Source organism: Anabrus simplex, chromosome 4 (genome assembly GCF_040414725.1).
Source record: "Anabrus simplex isolate iqAnaSimp1 chromosome 4, ASM4041472v1, whole genome shotgun sequence".
NCBI lineage: Eukaryota > Metazoa > Arthropoda > Insecta > Orthoptera > Tettigoniidae > Anabrus > Anabrus simplex.
In genome coordinates, this window is record NC_090268.1 from 45669641 (window position 1) to 45687534 (window position 17894).

Genomic DNA, 17894 nt, shown 5'->3' on the forward strand with positions numbered 1-17894 from the left:
TGAGGAATAGAGTGGAATGCCAATGAACAGAATGGAATATAATTTTATTGTCATTAAACAATGTACTATTCTGATTAACACATACAATTGTCAGCTGTTATTCATGTCCAAGTAGCCTATATAATTTTTTCCTGCCTAACAATTTGCTTCAGACATTGAATTTTACGTACAAACATTTGGTGATTATAAAGGTAAATTTTTGCATAAAATATGCACCCATACAAATTGCACATGGGTAGAGCAAAGTTGCAACTAGTAAAGCATTACTGAAAAGTCTGTATGGAAACAACATTGTAACTATAAAAGTAGATGGCGACATTTCAGAATTTACATAAAATCAGCTTCATGGTCCGTATCGCACTTCAATAGATTCACAATTAAGTATTTATTTATTTTCCACCTAGTCGATACAATGATTGCTTAAGGCAATTTTTAATGGTCAAAAGTGGTACATGTTTCGTATATTATCAACATCTTCAGCCACATAACACTGTTTAGATGAAAAATATATAAAATTGACAAAGTAATGCTTTAGAGGAAGTGTCCTTAAAATTAACATAAGATTGACAAGACTAAAACAAACAAATAACTCAAGAGAAAATATATAAATTATTTCTACAATAGAAAGCAGTCGTCAAGGAAACACTTGTACAATATTCCATAGAGAAATTGTCCTAATAAATATTCTTTTCTTAATAATTCATGAAACAAGATCAATTTATAAATTAAAAATTATACAATTTATAAGTAATTATCGAAATGAAGAAATCCTGATATCACAGTGCGGCTCTTATTATTAATGTAGATGAAAATATAACTAATTCCTATTTGTCAAATCTTATTAAGCCTGCTTTCCTTTGGAACAGTAACTCCTGTCATTCTTTCACAGTTTTGCGCCGGGTGTAATATTGGTGATGCGTTCTTCCTTGCTCTTGCACCTGAGGAGGTGGAGGAGCGGGGGATATAGGTGTGTCAAGAACTTCCTTACTGTCACCTATAGCTTCAACTGAGGAGGAATAAGCTGTAGGGCTATCTGTAGGTGGAGAAATTCCAATTCTTTTTTCGTGATCCTTCTCAAGCATTTTCAAATATACTAGAATTTGATAATATAATGGATTCTTAAATTCTACAGCCTCATTAAGGTTATCATTTTTCTTTACAAGTTGGTCTAGATGAATGTACAGGTCTTCATATGTGTTCATTAAGCTGCCCTTTTTTAACTTTTTTATGATGGTCAGGTCTTGTTCTATGTTGGTAAATTTATGACCTGTGGCCGTCATGTGTGATCCCATTGCTGAGAATCTTCTATGTTTTTCAGCATTCACATGTTCCAAATATCTAACTTTAAAATTGCGGCCGGATTGTCCTATGTATGTATTCTTACATTCAAAGCATGTGAGTTTATATATTCCGGAATCAAAAAATTTATCTTTTTCCGAGAGATTTATTGTATCATGGTTGAAAATACTATGTTTCATGTTGTTATTGGTGGAAAATGCAATTTTGAAATTTTTTCTCTTAAATAAATTTGTTATTACATGAATGTTTGGATTATTATATGTGAACTTGATATATTTTTCAGTTTTACTAGGTTCGACTGCTAATTTAGATTGTTGCTTCTCCGAAAATTTATTAATTATTTTATCAATCATGTTATTGTTGAAACCATTCAAGAGGGCTTGTTGTCGGATGTAAAACACCTATCAAAAACTCAGTGGATTTTTGCAATCTAGTTAAAGATTTTAAACTTGGATCATCTCACACGACATGTTCGTTTGACATAACCAACATGTATACAAACATTCCAATAGAAGACACTATCAAAATCATTAAGAAGAATTTAACGAAGAACAAATTAGTAAGCATACCAGAAATTGAAGATTTTATTAATGTTTTAAAATTCGTGTTAAATCAAAATTATTTTACGTTTAATAATAAAATTTACCGACAAAAAGGACTCTCAATGGGAGCCCCAGCATCAGGAATATTGGCTAATATATACTTAGACTATTTGGAACACACGAAAATTATTAATCAAATAGAGGGTTTGGATTTTTGGACACGTTATGTGGACGATGTTTACGCTATAATAGATAACAGACTCACCGATAGCAATAAAGTTTTAAATATATTGAATAATTTGGATTCCAATATAAAATTCACTTTAGAAGAAGAGGTTGAAAAATCACTGAATTTTCTGGACATAGTCACAACAAGAGAAGAAAAAGGATTTTCTTTCAAAATACACAGAAAATCCACTTTCACACTGACCACTATCAAGAACAACTCGTTACACCCTGAGGCACAGAAAAGATCAGCATATTATAGTTACGTTAAAAGAGCGTTTAGTATTCCTTTATCCAAATCTGAAAGGAATAAAGAACTGTTGTTTATCCGACAACAAGCCCTCTTGAATGGTTTCAACAATAACATGATTGATAAAATAATTAATAAATTTTCGGAGAAGCAACAATCTAAATTAGCAATCGAACCTAGTAAAACTGAAAAATATATCAAGTTCACATATAATAATCCAAACATTCATGTAATAACAAATTTATTTAAGAGAAAAAATTTCAAAATTGCATTTTCCACCAATAACAACATGAAACATAGTATTTTCAACCATGATACAATAAATCTCTCGGAAAAAGATAAATTTTTTGATTCCGGAATATATAAACTCACATGCTTTGAATGTAAGAATACATACTGTACCCGTCTAAATGGTACCTCAGTTAATTTGGGAAAGCTGGGAATATTTATTACGGAGCATTGCTTACGAGTGCGCGTGTACCAGCTGTGACATAGTTGTGCGAGAGCGAGCCGGCCGAAACTAGGTCAACAGCTGATCGAGGGTGACCAGAGCGCAGTTACGTCACGACACCAGCAGACGACAGAGGGGAGGAGAAATGTTCTCATAAAATCCACTCGTAGCGGTCAAGGACGAGCTATGGCGCAGGTCGATTACCAGCCAATAGAAATTGAGGAAAGTGCTGGAAATATTAGGATTGTTCTGGAGAAGTCGAAGGAAGTTCTTGTGTATGAACGACAGAACAGTTCAGGAAAAATTTCACGAGACGACGGCCAGAACAGTTTTCCAAGAGCACGTCGGACAGTGGTTTTCTTACGAGAAGTCGAACCGTGTATTCTCTACGGGAAAGAAGAATATTTTCAGACGACGTGAATACTAGTGTAATCCTTGTAGGGCACGATCATTACATTATTTGAAGGCCAGTGTAATTCATTGTTAGCTCAACGCAGTATCCAGCGAGCTTATTACAGTCATGCATTCTCCCGGGTGGAAAATGTTAAACCACAGACAGTCAGCGTGCTCATTAAAGCCGATTCTTGCCATAGAAGCTTTAGGAATGTTCCATTGGACATTATGAAAGGAAGTCACGATCTCAAGTGGATAGACGAGAGGAAATCTAACCTTTATTTAATCATCATAATATTCAGCCCTATTATTTGTCAGCCTAAGGCGCATCGTAACTTAATGAATGTGTTCAGAAGACGAAGCTTATAGTAATAATGGACCTGAAGTACATCGTTGCGCCAAGTTAAGTGTTGAAAATAACTTAGTGAGTTATAGCTAGTGTGGATCCTTGTGCTAATAGAATATTTTAGTTTCAGCTATCTCCGAGGAAACCAAGTTGTCGAGATGCGGCGATCAAGAGGGAAATCGAGAGATTTTCTGGGACTTTGCTGGAGTAAAAGGAAGACGCTGAATAGAGCTACAGTCATGTGGAACTAAATTCCAGAGTGCACGCCAACGCGATGACTTTGTACATCCGTAAACCACCATAGATGAGGCAAGAGATGTCGTCGCCTGGAGCAGCATCCCGACGCCAAGGATTCTCACCGGAAATATGAGTACCCTTGTAAAATTTCTTCTCTTTTAGTAGATGACTAGATTGTATTCTTGCGTAGAGTAAAGTAGTTTCCTTAGTAATTTGTATTTAATGGTGATGGGAGAGCGTTCCTTACTTCGTTGATTTGTGATTTCAATATTGTTCTATCTTTGCATTTCCTTGGAATAATGATAGTTTTATTTTGGACGTGATGATGAATAATCCCAGTTGTTCTTGAGTCGACAAGAGTGAGTGATTATGATCTTCGAAAGTGACTTTAAGGGAGTAAGGCCTACTAACAATCATGATAATAATAATAGTATTAATAAGAATAAATTAAACTCATAAAAATAGTAAATGAAGATATGATTAGATGTAGGAGTACACTATAATTAAATCGTAGTTTTAAAACCCTGTTAGTCATGTGTAGTGATTGATGGTAGAAGGGAAAGTGAACGACGAATGTAAGAAATATTCTTCGAGAGAACGATCTAGGAGCCATTATAGGATAATAATAATAATAATGCTAATAATAGTAAAGGTCGGATAATGTAAAAGTTGTTGAGATTAAACTTGTATGGTCATTGTGATAATGGAATTCGCCATTAATGGACGACATGGGACTACTAGGGTGCATGTCGGGCCTAAAAGGTATTATGGGTCACAGTGATTGTAATGAATGATTATGGCGATAATGATTTATGAGGATGTACGAATTTAGTGACTAATAATAGGTCCATTTCTGGCTCAACAACTAAAATGAATAATACATGACTTAATCGTTATTAGATGTTTTCGAGGCTCGTGAGCTCTTATCACTGATGATGGTGATAGTTATTCTTCGAGAGAGAAATTTGGCTTTCTGTATCATCATAACTACAGTCATGAGCGAGTTTTTATTCTGGTCAGATGATTGTAAGGATCTTCAATAAAACTCAAGAGGAAGACGAGATAAATGACTGGATAATAATAATAATAATAAATATTACAGATTCATTGTGTGATAAAAATTTACTTAACCAGTTGATAGAATTGGGTTGTTTGATGTCATTTACTTATATCATTCCAAGGAAACTTATCTTGTATATTTTTTTTTGGTGACTGTGAAGCATTGTTGTTGTTGTTGTTGATTCCGTGTAGGATCTCATGATGCTCTATCCATCCATGAAATGCTAGGTAATTTAGAAAAGTTAAATAGAGTAAGGAAAGAATACAGTCAAGCGTAGTCTACGAGAGAGAGGGAGTTATGCCAAAGAAATTGTAAAAATATTTTCCCAACACTAAAATGAAATTGTAAAGGAATTTTATGATGACAAGATGAGTTAGAGGATTTTCACAGGTAGAGTGAATGAATTTTCAAGAGATTTCCTCGAACAAGTAAATGCTGAGCTAATAGTAATTTTTCTTCAAAATGTATAAAATTATTTTACCTGTAAATGACTAAACATGAGTTATAACGGGAAATGACAGCTTTGCTAATTTTGTGGTTCATTCGATGTTGCAGAGTAAAATACTGGGTGGAGTTTCATTGAAGAAGCAATGGAATCTAACTCCAGAAGCATGCGAGGACTTATAGTCGTGTTCATTTATTCACAAGCCATTAAAGATTGAGATATTTCTTTTGTTGCAAAGTCACATTGTATTTAAAAATTTTTTTTTTCCTTTTCATGCATTTGTCCAGACTGAGTTTCCGTTATGTTTTAATAAACGTTGTTGTTATTTGCCCTGATTTTCATTTATATTGTGTCACCTATCCAGTCACCAAGGGTCCTGAAAATATAAACTCTATGAAATTGTCCCTTAATAGCAAAATCGGCCCTGCGAACGGTCCACCCTTTTGGGACTCTCGTTTTGCCGACTGAGCGACCCCGGAGAAGGGGACATATTTCATTGGCGCCCAACTTTCAGGGCCAACCAAAACCCTCATTGCTTAGGCATTGATCGTTTTGGTGGATTATTTCCAGGGCATATTTTTGTTGTTGTTGTTATATTTACGATCTTGTTGTTTCGGCGAACACTATGGTGGCGCAAAAGCAAGGAGATGGTAATTTTCATTCAGTTGAATGGTGACAATTAAATGGATAGAGATACCAAGGTTGGTAATGACATAATACAACTGGACATTGCTTCGGTATAGGTCTATTTGTTACAGTACGGAGAGCATGCTTGTTGAGTTCATACTTTGTATTTTACAAATTCTTTGGCAATTTCCGGTGAAATTTAGGCAAATGGGGCAAAGATGTACAGGTTCATCGTTGTTGGCGAGCACAATGCTTATGAATTGTAATGGATTTGGATACTTTAGCTCGGATGATAGCGGAGATGAGAGCCAGCGCTGAGAAATTGGGAGCTGAGAATAAGGCTAGTATTGAAAGACTTGAACGTAATCAATCCGAAATGAGAGCGGAAACTAAGGCTAGTGTTGATTCTATTAGAACTGAGTTTAAGGAGAGTCAAGCACAGATGTCACGTGAGTTCAAAGACAACCAGACTAGGTTAACCCAAGAAATTAAAGTGATGTCGCGTGATTTTAAAGATAGTCAGGCGAAGTTGAAACAAGAGATTGAACGAACGGTTACAAACTCGATAGCTAGCGTAGCGCAGGAGTTTACTGAGAGGCTAGGCACGCTCAAGAAATCAATTATGGATAATATGATCACACAGAAGACTGAGGTGGAAAGGAAAATTTCTGAGCTTAGCAACCAAATACAATCGCATAAGGAAAATACGACCGATGTGCAATTAAGGTGGACTAAACGATTTAAGGAAGTATGTGATAGTATAATTCAGGTCGACAAGGGGGTCAGACAGGAAATTCAGATGAGCAAAGAAGTCATTACTGGTGAAGTAGAAGGTCTGAAAACAGCTGTAAATGACAATAAGAAAGCTATCGGAGAAGTTGTATCCAAGGTGGAACACAAACTTCTTGCGTCCCGTGGGTTAGTAGGACAAATGGAGGATAAAATAAAGGGGATGTCAGACGAAATATCAAATATGACAACGGAATTACAAACGTTGCGATTGCATAGTGACAGCACACGAGTTGTGACTGCGTCCGTAATTGAAAGGCAATCACAAATGGAGCAACAGTTTAAAGCAGGATTCATTTGTTCGACTCCTAATGCAGCACAGGAGATAAAAACTTCCGGTCGAGCTAAGAATAATACCGCATCTTTAAATCAAATGGACGATAAAGGGAACAGGCCGCAGATTGTGAATATTATACGTCTACAGGACAATCAACCCCGAAAGTTCAACAATCAAAACGGACCTACACCTAAAACCTTTATTAAGGACCTACAAGAATATTTTAAAGATAATGACATTCCTCCTGAACGACAATTACGAGTGACGGAAAAATACCTAGATTCGTCAGCTCACACGTGGTTTATGGCATTCCGGTACAGTTTCGATGATTTCGAAGGATTTAAAGTCGCATTTTTCGATAAATTTTGGAACACAGATATTCAGCACAATTTAAGGACGGAATGGTATGCTCGTCGATATGCTTCGACGCTGCCTACGAAATTTTCCGAGTTTGCCGCAAATCAGATCCGGAAAATTCGAGAATTGGACGACCCACTTCCAGAGGAAGAATTATGCCGAGTCATCATTCGACAGCTACCGCCGGACGTACAAAGAATATTAATAGCATCGAACATCCGAACAGCTATAGAGCTGGAAAGAGTATTAAGACAGCTAGATATGACGTCTAGGGATCATACCCGTAATACTCGAGCCTTGAGTCAGGAAATCAATTCGACTTATGTTGAGAAAGAAAGGACGGTGGTTCCACAGAAAAATAAAGAGGTACAAACTAAAGAAAGGTCCGAACGGAGTGAAACAAGGGATGAGCAGAGATTACAGAGGGGCTTCCATGGATTTCGACCGTATTCGATGGGATCAAGAGGAAGAGATCGATATTTTGGCCGAACTTCCCGAGGAATAAAATATGCCGCCGAGAAAAGAAGAAATTGTTATCGGTTTTATCAACCAAGGGGGACAGTTGATGAAAACAAAGAACATGTCCGGGAACTCAAGGAGAAAACAGACGGAGGTGAAATATGGAGAAGAGCTATTTTGAATCAAAATACAGATCCCGACGTAACAGGCGCAGAATCCCTCGCATTTCAGGAAGAAAAAAAAAGACGGAAAGGAGAGGAGGAGACCGTCTGCCAGCCCGGAATGAGTCAAGGGGTGAAAAAAAAAAACGTCAATTTTTGAATGAAGAAATACCCGAAATATTAAGCCCAACCCCGTCAAGGTGACCGCTATTTGTAATTTTCCACGTCCACGAAGGATAAAACACGTACGTCAATTCCTAGGCATGTGTCAGTTTTACGCAAATTTTTGTCCGGGTTATACGAGAACGATCTCGCCATTGCAGGAATTATTGAAAAAGAACCAGAAGTGGAAATGGTCGGAAGTTGAAGAACAAGCTTTCATCCAGACCAAGGAAATGCTAAGGAACAATGTTAAGCTTAGCTACCCCAACTTCGAACGACCGTTCATTATTCAGACGGACGCCTCAAAGGTTGGAGTGGGAGCAGTCCTATTTCAAGAAAATCCAGAGAAACCGAACGTGAAAGACTTTATTTCGTTTGCAAGCAGGAAATTACGACCTAATGAGAAAGGATACACTATAACGGAATTAGAAATGTTAGCCATTGTTTACGCTTTGACGCAATGGAAAAAAATAATTTATGGGTTCCCCATACTGATCCGAACAGATCACCATGCCTTGACGTTTATGACGCGCACCACAATGAGTAGCGAAAGGGTAATGAGATGGACACTCTTTGTCCAGCAGTTTGATATCCAAGTCGAGCATTGCCCGGGAAAACAGAATGTGTTAGCAGACTATTTGAGCCGTAATCCGGAAGAAGATGTCGAGGTTTATTGGATCGAGCTAATTCCGGATGACTGGGAGCTCCTACGAAAATTACGATATTTTCCACAGATGCAGAAAAGAGATGCTACTTTAAGGCCTTTGATTGATTATTTGTCTGGAAAGATCGAACCGGGTGATCCCGGGTACAAAATGCTGAAGCGAAAAGCTAAACGATATCTTAACCAAGGGGGCATGTTATGTCAATTCGTGGACCCCATGAGGGTCAATTTAAAGGCCGTGGTGCCCATGAAAATTCGAGAAGACTTAGTATGGCATGTGCACAGAATTACGGGTCATGCAGGACTCGATAAAACTGTAGCAACTATCCAAGAAACCTTCACTTGGGATAAACTCCGCCAGAATGTACGTGAAATTATACGCACCTGTGATACGTGTCAGAGAACGAAAGCCAGCTCACACTTTGCTAAGCAAAAACCTATTCCTATTATTCCAGAGAGACCACTAAGCTTATTCGCAATGGACATATTTGGCCCGATTCCAGCCAGTAGATTTAAACATAAATTCGTAATTGTAACCATAGATGTGTTTTCGAAATTTCTAACCCTTTTTCCAATTCAGAAGGCGAACACAAAATCGATCCTATGGAGATTAAAGAAAAGCATAATTCCTAAGATGGGGAAACCCAAAGTCTTGCTGACTGACCACGGATCGCAATTCACGGCTGAAGAGTTCCGACGAGGCTTATCTGAAATGGGGATCAAGCACACCATGAGTTCGATCCGAAATCCAGCCAGTAATCCCGCTGAGCGGGTGATGCAAGAGATTTCAAAATTTTGCAGAATTTATTGTAAAAACAGACACGATAGGTGGATCGCAGTGTTACCAATAATGATGGACGTGGTAAATAACACAGTGCATGAGGCGACGAAATTAATTCCCTCAGTCATTCACTTCAATCAATATCCCGTCCGAACTTGGGACAACGTAATTCCCCACCTGGATCAAAGACGTCCTACTCATGCGGAAGTAATTCTCCAAGCGAGAGAAAACCTTGTAGATCATGCCAACAGAAGACGGAGGAGAGTACGTAAGAAACGATTTCATCGTCCCTTAAATGTTGGAGAGTACGTATTACTCCGTAAACCCGCTATTTCAAGTCCTGTTGAAAAATTCTACGCGAAGTTCGCACCTTTATATGTTGGACCTTACAGAGTAATTAAAGACTTGGGGAACAACGCATACCAGGTAGAAAGTTTTGATGGACACTTTAGAGCTATTTATAATACTGGGAATTTACGTGTCTATCACCAGTCCCGGAGAAATCCTAGAAATTAATCTTGAAAAGGAGCTGTTATGGTGCACATTTTCCGTGTACATTTAGAAAGTGAATTGAGTTGTTATGATTTAATCTACTAATTAAATCCTAAATCAACCAAGGGGGATTATGTACCCGTCTAAATGGTACCTCAGTTAATTTGGGAAAGCTGGGAATATTTATTACGGAGCATTGCTTACGAGTGCGCGTGTACCAGCTGTGACATAGTTGTGCGAGAGCGAGCCGGCCGAAACTAGGTCAACAGCTGATCGAGGGTGACCAGAGCGCAGTTACGTCACGACACCAGCAGACGACAGAGGGGAGGAGAAATGTTCTCATAAAATCCACTCGTAGCGGTCAAGGACGAGCTATGGCGCAGGTCGATTACCAGCCAATAGAAATTGAGGAAAGTGCTGGAAATATTAGGATTGTTCTGGAGAAGTCGAAGGAAGTTCTTGTGTATGAACGACAGAACAGTTCAGGAAAAATTTCACGAGACGACGGCCAGAACAGTTTTCCAAGAGCACGTCGGACAGTGGTTTTCTTACGAGAAGTCGAACCGTGTATTCTCTACGGGAAAGAAGAATATTTTCAGACGACGTGAATACTAGTGTAATCCTTGTAGGGCACGATCATTACATTATTTGAAGGCCAGTGTAATTCATTGTTAGCTCAACGCAGTATCCAGCGAGCTTATTACAGTCATGCATTCTCCCGGGTGGAAAATGTTAAACCACAGACAGTCAGCGTGCTCATTAAAGCCGATTCTTGCCATAGAAGCTTTAGGAATGTTCCATTGGACATTATGAAAGGAAGTCACGATCTCAAGTGGATAGACGAGAGGAAATCTAACCTTTATTTAATCATCATAATATTCAGCCCTATTATTTGTCAGCCTAAGGCGCATCGTAACTTAATGAATGTGTTCAGAAGACGAAGCTTATAGTAATAATGGACCTGAAGTACATCGTTGCGCCAAGTTAAGTGTTGAAAATAACTTAGTGAGTTATAGCTAGTGTGGATCCTTGTGCTAATAGAATATTTTAGTTTCAGCTATCTCCGAGGAAACCAAGTTGTCGAGATGCGGCGATCAAGAGGGAAATCGAGAGATTTTCTGGGACTTTGCTGGAATAAAAGGAAGACGCTGAATAGAGCTACAGTCATGTGGAACTAAATTCCAGAGTGCACGCCAACGCGATGACTTTGTACATCCGTAAACCACCATAGATGAGGCAAGAGATGTCGTCGCCTGGAGCAGCATCCCGACGCCAAGGATTCTCACCGGAAATATGAGTACCCTTGTAAAATTTCTTCTCTTTTAGTAGATGACTAGATTGTATTCTTGCGTAGAGTAAAGTAGTTTCCTTAGTAATTTGTATTTAATGGTGATGGGAGAGCGTTCCTTACTTCGTTGATTTGTGATTTCAATATTGTTCTATCTTTGCATTTCCTTGGAATAATGATAGTTTTATTTTGGACGTGATGATGAATAATCCCAGTTGTTCTTGAGTCGACAAGAGTGAGTGATTATGATCTTCGAAAGTGACTTTAAGGGAGTAAGGCCTACTAACAATCATGATAATAATAATAGTATTAATAAGAATAAATTAAACTCATAAAAATAGTAAATGAAGATATGATTAGATGTAGGAGTACACTATAATTAAATCGTAGTTTTAAAACCCTGTTAGTCATGTGTAGTGATTGATGGTAGAAGGGAAAGTGAACGACGAATGTAAGAAATATTCTTCGAGAGAACGATCTAGGAGCCATTATAGGATAATAATAATAATAATGCTAATAATAGTAAAGGTCGGATAATGTAAAAGTTGTTGAGATTAAACTTGTATGGTCATTGTGATAATGGAATTCGCCATTAATGGACGACATGGGACTACTAGGGTGCATGTCGGGCCTAAAAGGTATTATGGGTCACAGTGATTGTAATGAATGATTATGGCGATAATGATTTATGAGGATGTACGAATTTAGTGACTAATAATAGGTCCATTTCTGGCTCAACAACTAAAATGAATAATACATGACTTAATCGTTATTAGATGTTTTCGAGGCTCGTGAGCTCTTATCACTGATGATGGTGATAGTTATTCTTCGAGAGAGAAATTTGGCTTTCTGTATCATCATAACTACAGTCATGAGCGAGTTTTTATTCTGGTCAGATGATTGTAAGGATCTTCAATAAAACTCAAGAGGAAGACGAGATAAATGACTGGATAATAATAATAATAATAAATATTACAGATTCATTGTGTGATAAAAATTTACTTAACCAGTTGATAGAATTGGGTTGTTTGATGTCATTTACTTATATCATTCCAAGGAAACTTATCTTGTATATTTTTTTTTGGTGACTGTGAAGCATTGTTGTTGTTGTTGTTGATTCCGTGTAGGATCTCATGATGCTCTATCCATCCATGAAATGCTAGGTAATTTAGAAAAGTTAAATAGAGTAAGGAAAGAATACAGTCAAGCGTAGTCTACGAGAGAGAGGGAGTTATGCCAAAGAAATTGTAAAAATATTTTCCCAACACTAAAATGAAATTGTAAAGGAATTTTATGATGACAAGATGAGTTAGAGGATTTTCACAGGTAGAGTGAATGAATTTTCAAGAGATTTCCTCGAACAAGTAAATGCTGAGCTAATAGTAATTTTTCTTCAAAATGTATAAAATTATTTTACCTGTAAATGACTAAACATGAGTTATAACGGGAAATGACAGCTTTGCTAATTTTGTGGTTCATTCGATGTTGCAGAGTAAAATACTGGGTGGAGTTTCATTGAAGAAGCAATGGAATCTAACTCCAGAAGCATGCGAGGACTTATAGTCGTGTTCATTTATTCACAAGCCATTAAAGATTGAGATATTTCTTTTGTTGCAAAGTCACATTGTATTTAAAAATTTTTTTTTTCCTTTTCATGCATTTGTCCAGACTGAGTTTCCGTTACGTTTTAATAAACGTTGTTGTTATTTGCCCTGATTTTCATTTATATTGTGTCACCTATCCAGTCACCAAGGGTCCTGAAAATATAAACTCTATGAAATTGTCCCTTAATAGCAAAATCGGCCCTGCGAACGGTCCACCCTTTTGGGACTCTCGTTTTGCCGACTGAGCGACCCCGGAGGAGGGGACAATACGGCCGCAATTTTAAAGTTAGATATTTGGAACATGTGAATGCTGAAAAACATAGAAGATTCTCAGCAATGGGATCACACATGACGGCCACAGGTCATAAATTTACCAACATAGAACAAGACCTGACCATCATAAAAAAGTTAAAAAAGGGCAGCTTAATGAACACATATGAAGACCTGTACATTCATCTAGACCAACTTGTAAAGAATAATGATAACCTTAATGAGGCTGTAGAATTTAAGAATCCATTATATTATCAAATTCTAGTATATTTGAAAATGCTTGAGAAGGATCACGAAAAAAGAATTGGAATTTCTCCACCTACAGATAGCCCTACAGCTTATTCCTCCTCAGTTGAAGCTATAGGTGACAGCAAGGAAGTTCTTGACACACCTATATCCCCCGCTCCTCCACCTCCTCAGGTGCAAGAGCAAGGAAGAACGCATCACCAATATTACACCCGGCGCAAAACTGTGAAAGAATGACAGGAGTTACTGTTCCAAAGGAAAGCAGGCTTAATAAGATTTGACAAATAGGAATTAGTTATATTTTCATCTACATTAATAATAAGAGCCGCACTGTGATATCAGGATTTCTTCATTTCGATAATTACTTATAAATTGTATAATTTTTAATTTATAAATTGATCTTGTTTCATGAATTATTAAGAAAAGAATATTTATTAGGACAATTTCTCTATGGAATATTGTACAAGTGTTTCCTTGACGACTGCTTTCTATTGTAGAAATAATTTATATATTTTCTCTTGAGTTATTTGTTTGTTTTAGTCTTGTCAATCTTATGTTAATTTTAAGGACACTTCCTCTAAAGCATTACTTTGTCAATTTTATATATTTTTCATCTAAACAGTGTTATGTGGCTGAAGATGTTGATAATATACGAAACATGTACCACTTTTGACCATTAAAAATTGCCTTAAGCAATCATTGTATCGACTAGGTGGAAAATAAATAAATACTTAATTGTGAATTTCAGAATTTTTCAGTATTTCGCAGGGTGTCCGACAGGGCTGCATATTATCAACCATTCTATATAACATCTATGCTGAATATGTGATGAAGAAAGCCCTCAATGACTGGCATATCAATTGGGGGACAAAAAAATCAGTAACCTGCACTTTGCTGATGACACCACTCTCCTTGCCAGCAGTGAAGATGAACTTGCAGAATTACTAGCAAGGGTAAAAGATGCAAGTTTAGAATATGGGCTAGAGATCAACCTCAGCAAGTCCAAACTAATGATAATTGACAGAGCGGCACAGATCCAGCTGAGAGGTCGATTAAAGGAACGGGAAATGGTAAATGATTTTATATACCTTGGGTCAACCATCTGTGATACTGGAAGTTCTGACAAAGAGATTAGGAAACGTATCACCTTAGGGCATGTTGCCATGAGCAAACTCACAAAAATATGGCAGAGCAGAGCAATCACAAATAGTACAAAGATTAGACTAGTTGATTCTCTTGTGTTCTCTGTCTTCCTTTATGGTTTCGAGACCTGGACCCTCAAGGCAAGAGATAAGTACCGTATCGACGCCTTTCAGATGTGGTGTTGGAGAAGGATGCTCCATGTACCTTGGACAGAAAGAAGAACTAATGCATCTATTATTCAAGAACTAAATATCTCCAAACATCTCTCCTCTCGCGTCATAAGGAGAATCGTCCAATTCTTCGGACGTATTGTAAGAAGGCGGGATAGTGAAAATCTGGAGAAGTGTATCATGGAAGGCAAAGTTGTGGGCAGAAGACCACGAGGAAGGACTTCAAGCAGGTGGATTGATCAAGTTCTGTGTACCACCGGTCTGACTCTTCAGCAGGCTTTAAGAGAAGCTGAACATCATCAAAGTTGGCACCGCTTAATCAAGAATATTGTGTGAAGTCAGTTGGGGTCATGATGCTCAGCAATGAGTTACACGACCCATGATGATGATATTGAATAGTGTACTATTGTGATTTTTTTAATTTTGTATCTGGGGATTTCTTTATATGGCAATCTTTTACATTTTAACATGCACAGTCATGAAAAATGGTCTGAGTGTTTTGGGCTTGACTGGTGAAAATAGCCTGAGAACAAGAGGGTTAAGCTGATGATGATGTCTGCAAATCTCTTGTTCAAACAATTCAACAATGGCAGGAATGATTCAGCATCAATGAAAGTGATCTTCAGCAAGTACATTGCAGGTGCATTTATCACTTTCTTGGTTTGTTTAACCTGGTCTTCATAACACTTCTTAGGGGCACGTTGGAGGTCTTGTGTTGGAGCTATGTTCACCATAACGGATTTGCCAAGGAAATCTAGTATCGCTCATGTGGCGTATATGACCTGTCCACCTAAGATGATGACCAATGATGGTGGCTTCTACACTGTTAGGACATGCTTCTCCAGACCTCTGCGACTGGAGACATAGTCCTTGCTACTTTAAGTTCATGATACAATAGTGGCCCTTTTTTTTTTTTAATGCTGCACCGGCACAGACAGGTCTTACGGCAATGATGGGATGGGACAGGGCTAGGATTGGGAAAGAAGAGCCCCTGGCCTTAAGGTATAGCCCCAAACATCTGCCTAGAGGGAAAAATGGGAAACCACGGAAAATCATCTTCAGCACTGCCAACAGTGGGATTTAAACCCACATAGACTTGATGCCTTAATGACTGGACCCTTGGAACATCAGCCTTGGCACTATGCATATCTGTCTCAGAGAAACAGCACCAGTATAAAACACCTTTACTCATGTGAAGCAGGAAGATGTTTCTGTTAATGAAACTGCCCAGATCATGATTGGATGTTTGAAGTCAACCCTACTACAGAAAGTGTACTCATTCCTCAGGATAGCCCCACTTCACTTCGATGGGACACTGCTGCGGATATGGATAGGACAAAGCAGGAAACTGATCCTCATTATCCCCTGAATGGACACCAGCCCATATAATGACAACTCAAGTCTAAGAAGAGTTTCTTGTATCAAACATGGATCCTCAAGAAATCACAGGAAGCAAACTCCATCTCCAAGTGGAGAAACAAGACAGCTACACCCAACGTCCCGGTGAAAGAAGACCTAACTCTTGGTGGTGATCTGCCCTATACAGTGTGCAGGACATTAGACTGTGTGAGAGTGCCACGGTGCAAGGTCAACCTACAGAATTGGAGCTTCTTTGCACCAGATGCAAATATCCTGTGCAGGTGCAGCACAGTCCAGGAACTTTTTTTTTTAAGATACAGTCAAAGGTTCCACCTTTACAATACCAATGTTTTTTGTTTCATTAGCAAATAACAAGTGTTGGGACATGTTACATCCTTCTTTCTGGACGTCAGCTGAAAATACTTGTAAGATGAGTAAAATAGCAAGGTCACAAATACACAATGAAATACGATTCGGGTTACCGAAAAGTATACTATCGACAATACGGGCTTTGCAATGAAATTAATTTTATGCAATAGTCCAGAAACCCGGCCACCTGCTGATCCGCCCCCAACTTGATAGTACACACACAATGGAAGATTTATTTGAAGCAAGTGACAGGGCCATCTCAGCTGCTAACTTTTGGAAATTCTTAGTTTGACTCAACACGGAAAAGAAAGGAAATTACTACTACTACTTGCAATCTTTGGTGATCTAACTATAGGTTGAAACCATTATTTTACAACTGTTTGTTATAAATCTCTATCCAAACAATGGCTACCACTTCTATATAGTTAATAAATGAGTATTGTGGTATCTTACTAGTTTCATAATGTGAGGCTGCTCCATGGAAAAAGTTTGGTAAAGTTACTTCAAGAACTCTTACGAAGTCTGCCAACTCTTCAGTCACTCCAACTAAGAAGTATTTATTCAACAGGTTCCGCTTTGCTTCAGCCAGAGCCCACTTGTTCCCTGGTACCCTGAAAAATATGAAACGTTTATTAAATCAAAAAGTTTTTATAAGGCACTTGTAAACTTAAATTTGAATGAACTTTTTTTAAGTCCATGTTCTATACATATTTTTGTACTGTTAAGTACTCTTAACACTAGAACAGCGGAAGGGGTCAAAATGACACCCACCTTCAATTTTTCTTTAATAACATGCGCACTCTTGTATCATTTCTCTTCAAATATCTTGTCTTTTCATCATTTTTCATCCCATTCACGGTGCTGTATCGCACCCAGCAAAATATTTACATTTTCATTGATTTCTGATATGGCATACCCTGGACAGTGGGAGGGGTCGTTTTGATACTTGTACAATATTCCTTATTACAGCAGTTTGCATTGTCAGACAACAGTGTGTATCCGGCCATTATTATTAGTATTGAGCTCTTGCTGTTAGATGAGCCGAGCTGAGTGGCTCAGATAGTTGAGGCGCTGGCCGTCTGACTCCAACTTGGCAGGTTCTATCCTGGGTTAATCCGGTGGTATTTTAAGGTGCTGAAATACGTCAGCCTTGTGTCTGTAGATTTACTGGCATGTAAAAAATCTCCTGCAGGCCATTCTCGCGCCTCGGCGTCTCCGAAAACCGTAAAAGAGTAGTTAGTGGGACGTAAAGCAAATAACATTATTACTGTCGGATGAGTGTTTCAGTTAGCGGGATTATTGTAATCATCTCATCATTTAGAAAGTGGTCTCCTTACAGGCATGTTGTGCTACGATAGTCTTTCTGCTGACAAGGTGTATCGTATGATAGAAAATTCAGACGTTGAGTCTGACGGTGAACTATCCAAT

At 38.0% G+C, this 17894-nt stretch overlaps 1 protein-coding gene across 1 annotated transcript in view; it reads right to left on the reverse strand.

Annotated features, from left to right (window-relative positions):
• The window catches only part of Hs2st (Heparan sulfate 2-O-sulfotransferase), a 111664-nt gene that overhangs the window by 15111 nt on the left and 78659 nt on the right, over positions 1–17894 (reverse strand). The window contains exon 6 of the mRNA XM_067146188.2: positions 16920–17077. Within this exon, the coding sequence (XP_067002289.2) occupies positions 16920–17077 (158 nt within the window). The remainder of the gene's footprint in view (positions 1–16919; positions 17078–17894) is intronic.